The 14,936-nt window shown below is 44.9% G+C and overlaps 1 protein-coding gene across 1 annotated transcript in view; it reads right to left on the reverse strand.

Moving 5' to 3' along the window:
* LOC110492720 (constitutive coactivator of PPAR-gamma-like protein 2) overlaps positions 1 to 14,176 on the reverse strand; it is a 108,810-nt gene extending 94,634 nt beyond the window's left edge. Inside the window, exons 1-2 of the mRNA XM_036947862.1 lie at positions 12,706 to 14,176; positions 4,275 to 4,521 (exon numbers count right to left, since the gene is read on the reverse strand). Of these exons, the coding sequence (XP_036803757.1) occupies positions 4,275 to 4,521; positions 12,706 to 13,188 (730 nt within the window). The 5' untranslated portion in view covers positions 13,189 to 14,176. The remainder of the gene's footprint in view (positions 1 to 4,274; positions 4,522 to 12,705) is intronic.
* Positions 14,177 to 14,936: the final 760 nt, after the last annotated feature.

Here is a 14,936-nt window from a genome sequence, read left to right on the forward strand (position 1 = left end):
CTCCACACTGACTCTGTACCGGTACCCCCTGTATATAGCCTCCACATTGACTCTGTACCGGTACCCCTGTATATAGCCTCCACATTGACTCTGTACCAGTACCCCCAGTATATAGCCTCCACATTGACTCTGTACCGGTACCCCCTGTATATAGCCTCCACATTGACTCTGTACCGGTACCCCCTGTATATAGCCTCCACATTGACTCTGTACCGGTACCCCCTGTATATAGCCTCCACATTGACTCTGTACCGGTGCCCCCTGTATATAGCCTCCACATTGACTCTGTACCAGTACCCCCTGTATATAGCCTCCACATTGACTCTGTACCGGTACCCCCTGTATATAGCCTCCACATTGACTCTGTACCGGTACCCCCTGTATATAGCCTCCACATTGACTCTGTACCAGTACCCCCTGTATATAGCCTCCACATTGACTCTGTACCGGTACCCCCTGTATATAGCCTCCACATTGACTCTGTACCGGTACCCCCTGTATATAGCCTCCACATTGACTCTGTACCAGTACCCCCTGTATATAGTCTCCACATTGACTCTGTACCAGTACCCCCTGTATATAGCCTCCACATTGACTCTGTACCGGTACCCCCTGTATATAGCCTCCACATTGACTCTGTACCGGTACCCCCTGTATATAGCCTCCACATTGACTCTGTACCGGTACCCCCTGTATATAGCCTCCACATTGACTCTGTACCGGTGCCCCCCTGTATATAGCCTCCACATTGACTCGGTACCGGTGCCCCCTGTATATAACCTCCACATTGACTCGGTACCGGTACCCCCTGTATATAGTCTCCACATTGACTCTGTACCGGTGCCCCCAGTATATAGCCTCCACATTGACTCTGTACCAGTGCCCCCTGTATATAACCTCCACATTGACTCGGTACCGGTACCCCCTGTATATAGCCTCCACATTGACTCTGTACTGGTACCCCCTGTATATAGCCTCCACATTGACTCTGTACCGGTGCCCCCTGTATATAACCTCCACACTGACTCTGTACTGGTACCCCCTGTATATAGTCTCCACACTGACTCGGTACCGGTGCCCCCTGTATATAGCCTCCACACTGACTCTGTACCGGTGCCCCCTGTATATAGTCTCCACACTGACTCGGTACCAGTGCCCCCTGTATATAACCTCCACATTGACTCTGTACCGGTACCCCCTGTATATAGCCTCCACATTGACTCGGTACCGGTACCCCCTGTATATAGTCTCCACACTGACTCGGTACCGGTGCCCCCTGTATATAGCCTCCACACTGACTCTGTACCGGTACCCCCTGTATATAGCCTCCACATTGACTCTGTACCGGTACCCCCTGTATATAGCCTCCACATTGACTCGGTACCGGTGCCCCCTGTATATAGTCTCCACACTGACTCTGTACCGGTACCCCCTGTATATAGCCTCCACATTGACTCTGTACCGGTGCCCCCTGTATATAGCCTCCACATTGACTCTGTACCGGTACCCCCTGTATATAGCCTCCACATTGACTCTGTACCGGTACCCCCTGTATATAGCCTCCACATTGACTCTGTACCGGTGCCCCCTGTATATAGCCTCCACATTGACTCTGTACCGGTGCCCCCTGTATATAGTCTCCACATTGACTCTGTACCGGTGCCCCCTGTATATAGTCTCCACATTGACTCTGTACCGGTGCCCCCTGTATATAAGCTTCATTGTTATTCTTATTGTGTTACTTTATATTATTACTTTTTATTTTAGTCTACTCTGTAAAAAAATTCTTAACTCTTCTTGAACTGCACTGTTGGTTAAGGGCTTGTAAGTAAGTATTTCACGGTAAAGTCTACTCTGGTTGTATTCGGCGCATCTGACAAATAAAGTTTGATTTGACCACTGCACTTCATACATTTATTAAACATAAGAATGAGTTGTCACAAGCCGGCTCGTGGGAAGTGACAAAGTGCTCTTATAGGACCAGGGCACAAATAATATCATTTTGCTCTTTATTTAACCATCTTACATATAAAACGTTATTTCTAAAACAAAAATTGTGAATAACTCACCACAGGTTAATGAGAAGGGTGTGCTTGAAAGGATGCACATTACTCTGCAATGTTGGGTTGTATTGGACAAAGTCTCAGTCAAATCATTTCCCACACAGTTTGTGGCTGTATTTAGTTCATGCTAGTGAGGTCCGAGAATCCACTCTCACATAGGTACGTTGCTGCAAAGGGCATCAGTGTCTTATCCTGCCAAGGCAGGATACTCTGAGCACAGCACAATCCAGAAATATGGCAGTGGCTTCTGATTCAATTACATTTTCACAGAACCACTTGTTGCAATTTCGATGAGCCTCTCATTCAGATATCGGTAAGTGGACTGGAGGCAGAGCATGAAAGGGATAACGAATCCAGTTGTTTGTGTCATCTGTTTCGGGAAAGTACCTGCGTAACTGCGCACCCAACTCAGGTGCTTCGCTATATCAGATTTGACATTGTCCGTAAGCTTGAATTAATTTGCACACAACAGCAAAAAATCATACAATGATGGAAAGACCTGTGTTGTCCTTAATGCACAGTGAAGTGCTCCAACTTCTTAATCATAGCCTCAGTTGCGGAGAGTCCCTGAAATCCTAGATTCAGATCATTCAGGCAAGAAAAAAACGATAAGAGAGCTGTGTGAGAAACTCGTCATCATGCAAGCGGGCAGACAAGTGAAGATTATTGTTAGTAAAGAAAACTAAGCTCGTCTCGCAATTTAAAAAAAAACATGTCAATACTTTACTTTACTTTTCAAAGGAATTTTTATTTAGAAAAAAAACATTTTTAAAATGTGAATCACATTTTTATTTACCCCAGTTTGGGAATACCTGTTGTACTGCTTGCGAAGGTGTATTGTGGGCATTACCATGCAGTTGACTTCCTAACCTTTTTTGCTGTTAGCTGACATTAGCAAGCAAACTAGCTAACACTATGGATGTGACAAATTGACCATTTTGCTTAATGTTTAAATGGCCATTGTTTATCGGTTTTCTGTTAAAACTAAGAAGAAAAAATGTAGAATGTTGAATATTGCCTACGACCGGGTGATTAACTTATTCTACCAGCTACAGAAACATGTCGATAGCGACAATTGTTAACTTTCTGACATTAAAAAAAAATATATAATAATTTAAGTGCTGCATCAGGTCTGTATCTTATCAGACAGAATTCTGCTCTGGGGTAAAATGTTCTGTATTGTTTCCCTGACAATAAACATCGCTGATTGATGTGCTACGGTGGTGTTATATGGTAGAGTAGCTAGATTAATTTTATTTCTACTAAGTCACAGTAATTTTCAAACTTTAAAGTTCTAATTTGGGAGATAATATTTGATTGACAGTTCTGGTTGCCTAGTGGCGGGCTTTAGTCATGCTTCAGAAGCGGCATTCCTTTACAGACAAATAAAATGTCTGTTCATAGAGGTTTCATGTTGGCATTTAAAAGGAGTGTAGCCTACCCTAAAAACCAGACAAACAAACCTTCTGTAGCCGAGGTGCTTTCAAGGGGCCACATTCCATTTTCTGAAAAGCGTTAACCATACAGGCTACCGGTAGCAACTGACTAGGTATCCCCTTTCCCTTTTGGTAGAGAAATTAACGTTCAAATCTCTGGCAACAGCTCTGGTGGACATTCCTGCAGTCAGCATGCCAATTGCATGCTCCTTAAAACTTGAGACATCTGTAGCGTTGTGTGATAAAACTGCACATTTTAGAGTGGCCTTTTATTGTCCCCAGCACAAGGTGCACCTGTGTAATTATCATGCTGTTTAATCAGCTTCTTGATTTGCCCCACCGGTCAGCTGGATGGATGTGTTCTACACCTGCATTGCTTGCTGTTTGGGGTTTTAGGCTGGGTTTCTGTACAGCACTTTGAGATATCAGCTGATGTACGAAGGGCTATATAAATAAATTTGATTTGATTTGATGTGTTACGAACATTTTAGAGAAATAAGCTTTTTGTGCGTAATTTAACATTTCTGGGATCTTTTATTCGCCAAAGGTGCTTCTACAAAGTGTTGACTCAGGTGTGTGGATATTTATGTAAATACAATATTTCTGTATTTAATTTTCAATAACTTTGCTAACATTTCTAAAAACATGTTTTCACTTTGTTATTGTGGGGTATTGTGTGTAGATCGGTGAGAGAAAAAAATCCTTTTGGAATTCAGGCTTTAACACAAAATGTGGAATTTTAGGTATGAATACTTTCTGAAGGTACTGTACCTACCCAGCAGAGCAGCGAAGCAGGGCAGTTGTTGTGTCTTCAGACCCAGCTGTCTGGCTGCTTCAGAGAGCAGGTATTGGTGGGTGGTCAGGTTCTTGCCGTTCCAGGACAGTTTGAGGGCATGCGAGGAGAAGTAGGCGGGCACGTTGCAGAGAGCAAACTCTGAGTCCTGGGCGATCAGACCGCAGAAACCAAAGTCCCTGTAGAGGGACAGCACCTCCTGGTGGTGGTCCTCCAACGTCTGGACAACCTGGATAATACAATATTAGTGATGCACCGATATGACATTTTTGGACGATACCGATATCCAATATTTTCCCTGTCAAAAAAAAAACAAAAAAAAACGATACCGATAACCGATATTTACGATTTTAGCGGCCTTTTAAGCATTCTAGTACAGTTAAATAGTTAACACGGACGCAGCGGTCTAAGGCACTGCAAGAGGCGTGACTACAGTTCCTGGTTCGAATCCAGGCTGTATCACATCCGGCCGTGATTGGGAGTCCCATAGTGCGGCGCACACTTGGCCCAGCGTCGTCCGGGTTTAGCCGGGGTAGGTCGTCATTGTAAATAAGAACTTGTTCTTAACCGACTTGCCTAGTTAAATAAAGGTTTTACACACACACTGACCAAAAAGTTATTTTGTTGGCATTTACATATGTCCCCAATACCAGTCAAACATACAAAACCTATTTCTTTCACTTACTTGCTGTGCCGTTTCGTTGTTCAGTCGTTTCATTCTCAACCAGGGTTTCTATGGAACGCCGTTTGGGTCTTTGCATGTCAAAGAAGAGAACACTACTTGACCTGTCAAATAACACGACATCTGTTTCAGTAGATGTATAGTTCGCTATAGCTACTACCTAACCATATTGCTAGGTGTCATCATCTAAAATAACCCTAATTTATAAGACCGTTCTTATTTGATTAATGGTGGTCGGACCCATCTATGTGAAGCTTGCCACAATAAGGTTTCGCCACAATAGTTGACTTTGCAGTTAGCCTTCAAAATAAAAGTATGGCATAATTCTACAATTTGTATTCATTTGCATTACTGTCAATGACACTTATTTTGAACGCAAACCGCAACCTCCAGTATTTTGCCAGTCCTTATTGTGGCTAGCTTCAAAACACATTAGCCGGTCCTGTCGAGCCAGATGAAGCCAGATGAAGCTAGCTGGCTGCTTATAACATTAGCTTTGGGCAACAGGGTTAAGTAGCTTGAAGTTCAATAGGCAAACAACAATACTTACAAGGATTACTAAATAATTGCTAAGAATAATGAAAATGACTGCAGTTTCAACAGGTCATTGTTTCAGGCTAGTTGTATTGGTGCTATCTAGGTACCAAGTTGAAGCTAGCCACCGCAGAAGTTGCGGTTGAACAAATGATGCTTTATTACCAACGTGGTATTGTAAACACATCGTTCATGGCCGGTGTTTGCAGACTTTTTTGTATAGCTTTGCCAGTGCTACTGTACCTTTTTTGACACGCAAAGACCCAAACGGCGTTCCGTAGTATGTCGTGAAGCTAATAGCAGTGATGCCATTACTGTGTAACTCCGGTCGGCGAAAGCCAACATCACCCACGACAGAGAACGGTTGATTGTCAAGGACAATGAATTCCATTATCTTGGCTTTAATGGATTTCACCTTTGAGTTGTCTCGCTGAAATTTTGTTAGTCTTTCAAATGACTGCTCGATCCACAGAGCAGACATTGTGTGTTAGTTTAGGAATGCTGTGTTGCACGTATAGCGAAAAAATCTTTGTGGCGTCATTACATCACGTACTTATGTTATATAGGTATGCACATCAGCGTTGACATCGGCTTTGCACCTCGGGGCGTTAAACTAGATATCCGATTCGTTCACCGATATATCGTACATCTGTATACAATATTACACATCTTAAACCCTCCTCTAACCCTGTAGAAAGGCCACCATGCTGAAATGTTGACCAAAGTGCCATGGTATAGAAGATACAGTAAGTACACCAGTAGTCTGCCCCACAGCCTTTATCCCACCCAGCACACATTACCATAACAGGTCCCACCCAGCACTCATTACCATAACAGGTCCCACCCAGCACTCATTACCATAACAGGTCCCACCCAGCACTCATTACCATAACAGGTCCCACCCAGCACTCATTACCATAGCAGGTCCCACCCAGCACTCATTACCATAGCAGGTCCCACCCAGCACTCATTACCATAACAGGTCCCACCCAGCACTCATTACCATAACAGGTCCCACCCAGCACCCATTACCATAACAGGTCCCACCCAGCACCCATTACCATAACAGGTCCCACCCAGCACCCATTACCATAACAGGTCCCACCCAGCACCCATTACCATAACAGGTCCCACCCAGCACGCATTACCATAACACGTCCCACCCAGCACGCATTACCATAACACGTCCCACCCAGCACGCATTACCATAACACGTCCCACCCAGCACGCATTACCATAACACGTCCCACCCAGCATGCATTACCATAACAGGTCCCACCTAGCACTCATTACCATAACAGGTCCCAGCCAACCCTCATCTGACCATATGGTGATGCTGAACAACCAGGTAGTTACCCTTAGCAACAGGTGGAATAGGGGCTATCATGCATGTATTGCGGCAGCAGGTAGCCTAGTGGTTAGAGCGTTGGACTAGTAACCGAAAGGTTGTAAGATTGAATCCCTGAGCTGACAAGGTAAAAATCTGTCTTTCTGCCCCTGAACAAGGCAGATAACCCACTGTTCCTAGGGTGTCATTGAAAATAAGAATTTGTTCTTAACTGACTTGCCGAGATAAATAAAGGTACAAATAAATGTATACCTGGTCAAATAGGGCTGTTAAAATATAAAAGCTTAGTTCCAGGTGTGTCACCAAAGACCAGCCTCTAGTCCCTGTCTTGAAGTGAGGGTAGAAGACTGACAGACCACCCCAGCAAGAACAGTATTATGTATGAACACAAACAGGCATACACTGATTTACTGGGCTACTCTCCACTACCTATTAGTGTTAGTATTAGTCACCATACCAGAACTCTGACTGGCACTTGATCCAGACAAACTCAGCTACTGCTGGGCCTCTTGAGCTCAATATCATTACATTTGAACATTATGAATATTTTCAAGAGACAGTCATTATTGAATCAATTATACAAATCAATTTGACTTTGTTTTTACAAATCTAAATACAAAAGGAAATCATTTGAATGGTAAATGTCTATTGATAAACTGGCTAAATGAAGATGTAGCCTAGATCTATTCACAATGCAGGTGAATACATATTCAATAGGAGAGTGAACGCCTACAACTCAGTATTCAGCTTGTTTCGGCTGATATCGTCGGGCTACAGACAAACAATCCCTACAACTCAGTATTCAGCTTGTTTCGGCTGATATCGTGGGGCTACAGACAAACAATCCCTAAAACTCAGTATTCAGCTTGTTTCGGCTGATATCGTGGGGCTACAGACAAACAATCCCTAAAACTCAGTATTCAGCTTGTTTCGGCTGATATCGTCGGGCTACAGACAAACAATCCCTAAAACTCAGTATTCAGCTTGTTTCGGCTGATATCGTCGGGCTACAGACAAACAATCCCTAAAACTCAGTATTCAGCTTGTTTCGGCTGATATCGTGGGGCTACAGACAAACAATCCCTAAAACTCAGTATTCAGCTTGTTTCGGCTGATATCGTGGGGCTACAGACAAACAATCCCTAAAACTCAGTATTCAGCTTGTTTCGGCTGATATCGTCGGGCTACAGACAAACAATCCCTAAAACTCAGTATTCAGCTTGTTTCGGCTGATATCGTCGGGCTACAGACAAACAATCCCTAAAACTCAGTATTCAGCTTGTTTCGGCTGATATCGTCGGGCTACAGACAAACAATCCCTAAAACTCAGTATTCAGCTTGTTTCGGCTGATATCGTCAGGCTACAGACAAACAATCCCTAAAACTCAGTATTCAGCTTGTTTCGGCTGATATCGTGGGGCTACAGACAAACAATCCCTAAAACTCAGTATTCAGCTTGTTTCGGCTGATATCGTCGGGCTACAGACAAACAATCCCTACAACTCAGTATTCAGCTTGTTTCGGCTGATATCGTCGGGCTACAGACAAACAATCCCTAAAACTCAGTATTCAGCTTGTTTCGGCTGATATCGTCGGGCTACAGACAAACAATCCCTACAACTCAGTATTCAGCTTGTTTCGGCTGATATCGTCGGGCTACAGACAAACAATCCCTACAACTCAGTATTCAGCTTGTTTCGGCTGATATCGTCGGGCTACAGACAAACAATCCCTAAAACTCAGTATTCAGCTTGTTTCGGCTGATATCGTGGGGCTACAGACAAACAATCCCTTCCACAGGAATTATTTTATTGGCAGCTGCTAGTAGAACATTTTATTGTACTGATCAACAACATTTGCATAGAAGAGGCAATATTTTATAAAGGTGTGGGCTGTTTAATTAATGATGTCATTCACAAGGCAGAATGTGGTTCTTGAATCTGACTGGCTACGGAATCTAGTTGAAACAAGATGGAGGTGAGGAAGATGAACAAGTGAATGAGTTTTAGGTGGCTAGGGAGACCAAGTGAAGTAACGTTTTTGGTAACAATCAACATATTGTGTGTTATGGTTTGCATATTTGAAACAAAGTACTCGGGTAGTAAATTCAGCTACAAGCTAGCAAGGAAATCTATCCTACAATTAAAGCTGGAAGCTACAGGTATCATCTTGCATTGTAAAGTGTTCTAGCCTGTTTGGACATTGTTTTGCGAACAGTAATTAACAGTTTCTACATGCCGTGATGCATTACTTAAGAGTGTTAACTTCTGTGCAACATGAGTGATATAATGTATTTAATATGTATCCAAATGAGTAGACACCTAAGACAATTGACTCATGAATGGTACACACCTGATGGCCTCAATTGCACTTCGTGCCCAGTCCCATACGCCATGGTTTTACACAGCACCCAAGCTTCTAGGAGAACGCCATGGTTTTACACAGCACCCAAGCTTCTAGGAGAACGCCATGGTTTTACACAGCACCCAAGCTTCTAGGAGAACACCATGGTTTTACACAGCACCCAAGCTTCTGGTAGAGAGCCATGGTTTTACACAGCACCCAAGCTTCTGGGAGAGTGCCATGGTTTTACACAGCACCCAAGCTTCTAGGAGAACACCATGGTTTTACACAGCACCCAAGCTTCTGGGAGAGTGCCATGGTTTTACACAGCACCCAAGCTTCTAGGAGAACGCCATGGTTTTACACAGCTTCTAGGAGAACGCCATGGTTTTACACAGCACCCAAACTTCTGGGAGAACGCCATGGTTTTACACAGCACCCAAGCTTCTGGGAAAGAGCCATGGTTTTACACAGCACCTAAGCTTCTGGGAAAGAGCCATGGTTTTACACAGCACCCAAGCTTCTGGGAGAGTGCCATGGTTTTACACAGCACCCAAGCTTCTAGGAGAACGCCATGGTTTTACACAGCTTCTAGGAGAATGCGATGGTTTTACACAGCACCCAAACTTCTGGGAGAACGCCATGGTTTTACACAGCATCCAAGCTTCTGGGAAAGAGCCATGGTTGTACACAGCACCCAAGCTTCTGGGAAAGAGCCATGGTTTTACACAGCACCCAAGCTTCTAGGAGAACGAGGAGAGCCATGGTCCCTTTTGATGAGCTAACAATGCAGCCCAGACAGCTATAGCAATGAATGAGTAGGCCTGAGCAGAGCAGGTACTTTGCTCTTCACGCTATAAAAAGGAGCTACACTGATATAGTCTTAAAGGATTAAATCATGCGAGACCTTTGACAGAAGTACGGAACATTACAAATTCTAGTTCCAAACAGGGGTTTTTGGTATCTAAATAGGACTGAAGTTTCGGTATACCGTGCAACACTACAAGTATACAGTGCACAGCTGTGTACATTTCATCCCAATCTGTAACCCCTGGCTGGATCCAAATGGCACCCTATTCCCTGTATAGGCTTGTGCACTACTTTAGACCAGGGCAGATTCCATATATAGTGCACTACTTTAGATCAGGGCAGATTCCATATATAGTGCACTACTTTAGACCAGGGCAGATTCCATATATAGTGCACTACTTTAGACCAGGGCAGATTCCATATATAGTGCACTACTTTAGACCAGGGCAGATTCCATATATAGTGCACTACTTTAGACCAGGGCAGATTCCATATATAGTGCACTACTTTAGACCAGGGCAGATTCCATATATAGTGCACTACTCATCCAGAGGTCAGTCAGTCCAGGAGTAGTTCATCCAGAGGTCAGTCAGTCCAGGAGTAGTTCATCCAGAGGTCAGTCAGTCCAGGAGTAGTTCATCCAGAGGTCAGTCAGTCCAGTAGTAGTTCATCCAGAGGTCAGTCAGTCCAGGAGTAGTTCATCCAGAGGTCAGTCAGTCCAGGAGTAGTTCATCCAGAGGTCAGTCAGTCCAGGAGTAGTTCATCCAGAGGTCAGTCAGTCCAGTAGTAGTTCATCCAGAGGTCAGTCAGTCCAGGAGTAGTTCATCCAGAGGTCAGTCAGTCCAGGAGTAGTTCATCCAGAGGTCAGTCAGTCCAGGAGTAGTTCATCCAGAGGTCAGTCAGTCCAGGAGTAGTTCATCCAGAGGTCAGTCAGTCCAGTAGTAGTTCATCCAGAGGTCAGTCAGTCCAGTAGTAGTTCATCCAGAGGTCAGTCAGTCCAGTAGTAGTTCATCCAGAGGTCAGTCAGTCCAGTAGTAGTTCATCCAGAGGTCAGTCAGTCCAGGAGTAGTTCATCCAGAGGTCAGTCAGTCCAGTAGTAGTTCATCCAGAGGTCAGTCAGTCCAGGAGTAGTTCATCCAGAGGTCAGTCAGTCCAGGAGTAGTTCATCCAGAGGTCAGTCAGTCCAGGAGTAGTTCATCCAGGGGTCAGTCAGTCCAGTAGTAGTTCATCCAGAGGTCAGTCAGTCCAGGAGTAGTTCATCCAGAGGTCAGTCAGTCCAGGAGTAGTTCATCCAGAGGTCAGTCAGTCCAGGAGTAGTTCATCCAGAGGTCAGTCAGTCCAGGAGTAGTTCATCCAGAGGTCAGTCAGTCCAGGAGTAGTTCATCCAGAGGTCAGTCAGTCCAGTAGTAGTTCATCCAGAGGTCAGTCAGTCCAGTAGTAGTTCATCCAGAGGTCAGTCAGTCCAGTAGTAGTTCATCCAGAGGTCAGTCAGTCCAGGAGTAGTTCATCCAGAGGTCAGTCAGTCCAGGAGTAGTTCATCCAGAGGTCAGTCAGTCCAGTAGTAGTTCATCCAGAGGTCAGTCAGTCCAGTAGTAGTTCATCCAGAGGTCAGTCAGTCCAGGAGTAGTTCATCCAAAGGTCAGTCAGTCCAGGAGTAGTTCATCCAGAGGTCAGTCAGTCCAGTAGTAGTTCATCCAGAGGTCAGTCAGTCCAGGAGTAGTTCATCCAGAGGTCAGTCAGTCCAGTAGTAGTTCATCCAGAGGTCAGTCAGTCCAGTAGTAGTTCATCCAGAGGTCAGTCAGTCCAGTATTAGTTCATCCAGAGGTCAGTCAGTCCAGTAGTAGTTCATCCAGAGGTCAGTCAGTCCAGTAGTAGTTCATCCAGAGGTCAGTCAGTCCACTGGCAACGTTCAACCAATATCACATTAGTTAAGCATTAGCCTCTGCATCACTGCACCCTGTCAGGGATCTACAGTGTTACCATTGTGGGGGCATATGCTCTTAAATATGGAATTTGGGAGCACCAGTGCCACTAGAATTTATATATATTTTTTTAAATCACCCAGGTAATAATTGTAATTCTTCCTTTGCTGTCCCGCAGCTTCAGTAGTATGCAAACATGGTGGCACAGAAAGGACAATGAAGTAGCTTGGATTCACATAGGTGCAATGTTGGTTATATCTCAATCATACAAATATATTGTTTGTATTCTCAAAACCTGTATTTTGTTATGACTGACAATTCTTTGAATACATTTTTTTATTTAACCTTTAGACAAGTTAGTTAAGAACAAAATCGTATTTACAATGACGGCCTATTTAAGAGGGAACAGTCAACAGGCAGTCCTTGAACCAGCGACTGTGGCAGTTAGAGGCAGGCCTCTCCAGGTGACATTTTTTTATTTTATTTTTTTTACAAAATGCCAAAATGACATTAATACCTTACATATTTTTAATTGTAGTCCTACATTGTGTGCAGCTACAATTTTTAACTTAAGAGCACATGTGCTCCATGTAAAAACAAATGTCACCTGCCTCTATCACAGCCACTGGCTCAAACACTGCCTCTTGACCATCCCCTCTTATCACTACAATTGATTTTTTACCCCCCCCCCCTCATTATCAGTCCAGAAACCAGACTTAGTGTTCATCTGCTATATCATTATTCTTAGCTAGCCAGCTACTGCTCGTTACTCACCCGCACTCTGAAGCGGAACATGGCGAGGCGGACACAGTGACTGAGGCAGGCAGGAGGCAGGAACCAGGCGCGGGGAGGCGGAGTGGCCTTACTGCCGACGTGGTTAACGATGAGCTGGGCCGTCTGGCGTTGCCCCTGGGCCCGGCGTGCCCACTCCGGCCACCGCTCCTTCCCCAGGGTCCCGTTGAACACCACGACCAGCTCCAGCCCGCCCTGGTACAGACAGGCCTGGGACAGAGCGGACAGGTATCCCAGCATGGCGTTCCACTCCCCGCCGCACACCCAGTCCGTCTGGTAGCCGCCGTACAGACGCTGCAGACCGGAGTCAGCATCGATGAGTATCCGGGCCGGTGGTGGAAGGGGCAGAGGGCCGGGGTGGTGGTGCTGGCGTCCCGCAGTACGGCCTAGTTTGAGGAGGTCCACGGGGATGGCAGCCCCGGGACACCGTTTCTCCAGATACTCCTGGAAGCCCTGCACGCCCATCCCGGTGTTGTTGAGCCGGTGGGTCTGTCCGGGGGAAGGCTCGGTTGGTGTCAATCTGGTAGCTAACTGGAAACGGGCGGCTGACTAACTCGTCTCTGACAGTAACTGACTGACTACACGGCTGTTGTCGCCGGTAGCTAGTTGCGCCCCCCAACCCTGCCTAGCTGGTTAGCAACCTGGCTAACGTTGCTACATTTGGTCGTGTGTGTCCATCCCTGGTAGTATTTTGGTAAACTGCCAGCAAAACAACTGAAGTTTCTCGTTGACTAGTCCTTAACTAGTTAACACCTGAAAATGTGACTGGCAGCTGACTGGCCATCTGTAGTTATGATTTGGGCGATGCTTCCAACTCCAAAGTTATAATCCTGGTTCACACGAAGAAACCCTCTGCGAATGATCTAGTTAGTGAACATGACTACAGCGGAATACTTAACCTGACAGTGCAAATATTTGTTAGACTAGTTCGAATTGCAAGTGCTAGCTAATGTAATGTACTAGGTCATGTATATGTTGATACCGTTAGCCATCTACAGGAGCTTTTAGCTAACTGGGTCCACAGGAATGAAATGGGCTGTTTGGAGAAATACAATAACTTAAATAAAAACAAACGCCTGATACAAACTCCCTCGCTTACTTCCAAACTCACGACTTCATGTGGAGGAAGGGAGCATACTTCCAAACTCACGACTTCATGTGGAGGAAGGGAGCATACTTCCGAGCGCTGTCAGCCATCTTGCGACTTCCTCACGGACCAACACAAGTGGGAGGGAAGCGGAGGGTTTTTGACTAGATGGACACAGCTTTTGTCAGAACGACTTTTCGTAGCAGGTTAGGAGAATTAGGTTTAGTTTTGGAAAAGAGTAAAGGTTAACGAAAATTAACAAAATGTATATTTTTAACGTTAATTTGACAAAAGCTGTATCCCTTCTAGCCATGAACAGGGCTGTGATGAAGCCAGGGGAAGTGGCCATAGTGCCGATAGGTTATATGTCGCCCCCTTGTGGATACATTTGGGACGGCAGGTACATCATGTATTTGGGGATTTTAACATGAGAAAATGAGTCTTTCTGTATTCCAAAATCAACCCCTACACCTCCCCATAGCCATTTTACCCCCGAGGCCTAGACACACTCCCTGCCCCTAGCACCCCAAATACAACCCTGCTATAGTACACCCACTGCACAGGAGGTTGGTGGCACCTTAATTGGAGAGAACAGGGTCGTTGTAAGACTGGAGCAGAATAGGTGGAATGGTATCAAATACATCAAACACATGGTTTCTAGGTGTTTGATGCCATTCCATTTATGCCGTTACAGTTATTATGAGCCGTTCTCCCCTCAGCAGCCTCATGTGACGCACTGATACAGAAATACCAGCCCACCATCATCATCGCACACTCACACATTTTGTATAATTTGACCACAATCTAAGTGAGTTGGTGAAATATGTTGCTTTCCCTCCCCCTACTCCACTCTCTTCTCCTTCCTCCCCTCAATTCAATTCAAGGGGCTTTATTGGCATGGGAAACACATGTTAACATTGCCAAAGCAAGTGAAGTAGATAATATACAAAAGTGAAATAAATAAAAATGAACAGTAAACATTACTCACAGAAGTTACAAAAGACATTACAAATGTCATATTTTTTATTTATTTAACCTTTAACTAGGCAAGTCAGTTAAGAACAAATTCTTATTTACAATGACGGCCTAGGAACAGTGAGTGGGCTAACTGCCTTGCTCATGGACT

Source organism: Oncorhynchus mykiss, chromosome 16 (genome assembly GCF_013265735.2).
Source record: "Oncorhynchus mykiss isolate Arlee chromosome 16, USDA_OmykA_1.1, whole genome shotgun sequence".
Lineage (NCBI taxonomy): Eukaryota > Metazoa > Chordata > Actinopteri > Salmoniformes > Salmonidae > Oncorhynchus > Oncorhynchus mykiss.